This window comes from Aegilops tauschii, chromosome 7 (assembly GCF_002575655.3).
Source record: "Aegilops tauschii subsp. strangulata cultivar AL8/78 chromosome 7, Aet v6.0, whole genome shotgun sequence".
Lineage (NCBI taxonomy): Eukaryota > Viridiplantae > Streptophyta > Magnoliopsida > Poales > Poaceae > Aegilops > Aegilops tauschii.
Genome location: NC_053041.3, coordinates 575,866,068 through 575,868,021, shown reverse-complemented (window position 1 = coordinate 575,868,021; position 1,954 = coordinate 575,866,068). Strand labels below are relative to the sequence as shown.

The following is a 1,954-nucleotide window of genomic DNA, read 5'->3' as shown; positions in this document are numbered from 1 at the left end:
TTTGGAATATTGGGGTATTTATAGAGCAAAGAGGCGGTGCGGGAGGCCACCGAGGTGAGCACAACCCACCAGGGCGCGCCTAGGTCTCCTGGCGCGCCCTGGTGTCTTGAGCTCACCTCGGGCCCCCTCCTTGGTACTTCTTTGGCCCACTGGATGTCTTCTGGTCCAAAAAAATCCACAAAAAGTTTCGCTGCGTTTGGACTCCGTTTGGTATTGATTTCCTGCGATGTAAAAAACATGCAGAAAACAGCAACTGGCACTTGGCACTATGTCAATAGGTTAGTACCCAAAAATGATATAAAATGATTATAAAACATCCAAAATTGATAATAAAACAGCATGGAACAACCAAAAATTATAGATACGTTGGAGATGTATCAGGCCTCCAGCTTGTTCTTCTCTTCTGTCAGATGGTGAATAGTTAAAGCACTTTCAAGATTATCATTCACCCTAGCACTCTTGCTATCTTCAACCATTGCCCACAGCTTCAACAATGCATTCTGCATTGTTGGGGGCCACTGGTGATCAACCCATTCAACAAACCCACAATTCTCCCCTTCCTGCAAAAAGAGCAAAAGGAGAAAAAAACAAATTAGTTCATACCATAGGTAAATAAAGGAGAGCAATAGCACTGTTTTTCCTTTCTACATTGGTAATAACAAATGCATCACTTATTCCAAATTACAGCACCACTCAGCTACACTGGTAATTGTACCTACCCACTAAATAACAGCATGAGCATCCACAAATTACAGCACCACTTAGCTACAGATTTGAACTACATTTTGGTAATCAGCTACAAAACAAGAGCAAGCTGAAACTGCAAACTTGGTGAACTGCCAAAGCATATGCAGTACATACTATCCATTCAACTGAATATTTGTAGCATTTAGATACATAACAACAGGTGCATCCCAACATAAAAGTAACAGTTCACTCAATATTTAGTACCAAACAGGAGCAAAAGTAACAGTAACATAATTAACAATAACACTGTCATTCAACTACATAAAAATGCCACAACAGCAACATAAAACCTGTAGAAGTCCCAAACTGAATATTTCACATGATAGCAAGAACAATGCCACTGCAAAATAACAGTACCAATGTCATTAAACTATACAAGCTACTGTTGTTGCAAAAGTGAATAATCAGCCCTAACAAAATGACAGTAAAGATTCCACTTTCAACCTAAATATGCCCTAATAATCAGCCCTTGTACTCATGTTCAATATGCCACTGTCAAACCAACAATAATATGACACTATCAACCTAAATATAATATCCCACTATCAGCCTACAATTCATACCGGCTCTGCACATGCTAAGAACGTTCTGCCTGTGTCTGTTCCTTCAAATGCGACAAGCCTCTCAGATGCCTTGCCGTGCTTCTCACATGGGGACATCATATCCAGCTCAAGCCCCTGGTAATCTGGATCTTCAACGCTGAAAGGGACCTATAGAAGCTCGCACAAACAAAATGCCCAAATCAAAACCCAGCGAAATCAACCAAATCAAAAAGCCCCAAATCTGAAACCCTAACCCAAAACCCAGCTCAAGGAAACTCACCTGGTTAAGCCCGTCCATGGATGAGGTCGAGTGCATGTACGGCAGGCTGGACGTGTCCTTGCTGCTTTCGTCTTCGAAAACCATGGCGGGCGGCAGCGGTCCGGTCCGGAAATGCTGTGGGCGGCGACGAGAGCGGCGAGAGAGGAGCGAGGAGGAAGAGAGTGGAGCACGGGCCGGTCCGGTTCGAGCCGGACCGCACCTATCGAGCGAGCGGGCGGGTGCCGATTCGCCAGTGTGGCAGCTGACGCGCGGGCCCAGGCGATCAGTTCCAGCGTCAATACGTAGAAATATGAAGTTTAGCCCGATTTGCAACGGTTCGACCCAAACTTGATATTGACACGTAAAAATTACCAAACTTGATACCAATTCGCCACCACCGCCCCAA

At 44.5% G+C, this 1,954-nt stretch overlaps 1 protein-coding gene across 1 annotated transcript; it reads right to left on the bottom strand.

The window, feature by feature from the left end:
* Nucleotides 1-377: 377 nt before the first annotated feature.
* On the bottom strand, nt 378-1,653 carry LOC109742428 (uncharacterized). Its single transcript, XM_020301510.1, has 3 exons — nt 1,570-1,653; nt 1,311-1,457; nt 378-560 (listed from the first exon to the last, which is right to left on the bottom strand). The coding sequence occupies exons 1-3, from the start codon at nt 1,651-1,653 to the stop codon at nt 378-380; spliced, it is 414 nt and encodes a 137-aa protein (XP_020157099.1).
* Between the last annotated feature and the right edge of the window lie 301 nt (nt 1,654-1,954).

Coding starts and splice junctions, on each gene's coding strand:
- LOC109742428 (XM_020301510.1), bottom strand. CDS start 1,653: ATGGTTTTCGAAGACGAAAGCAGCAAGGACACGTCCAGCCTGCCGTAC. Junction 1,458..1,569: donor CCATGGACGGGCTTAACCAG/GTGAGTTTCCTT, acceptor GAGCTTCTATAG/GTCCCTTTCAGCGTTGAAGA. Junction 561..1,310: donor TCTTAGCATGTGCAGAGCCG/GTATGAATTGTA, acceptor CTCTTTTTGCAG/GAAGGGGAGAATTGTGGGTT.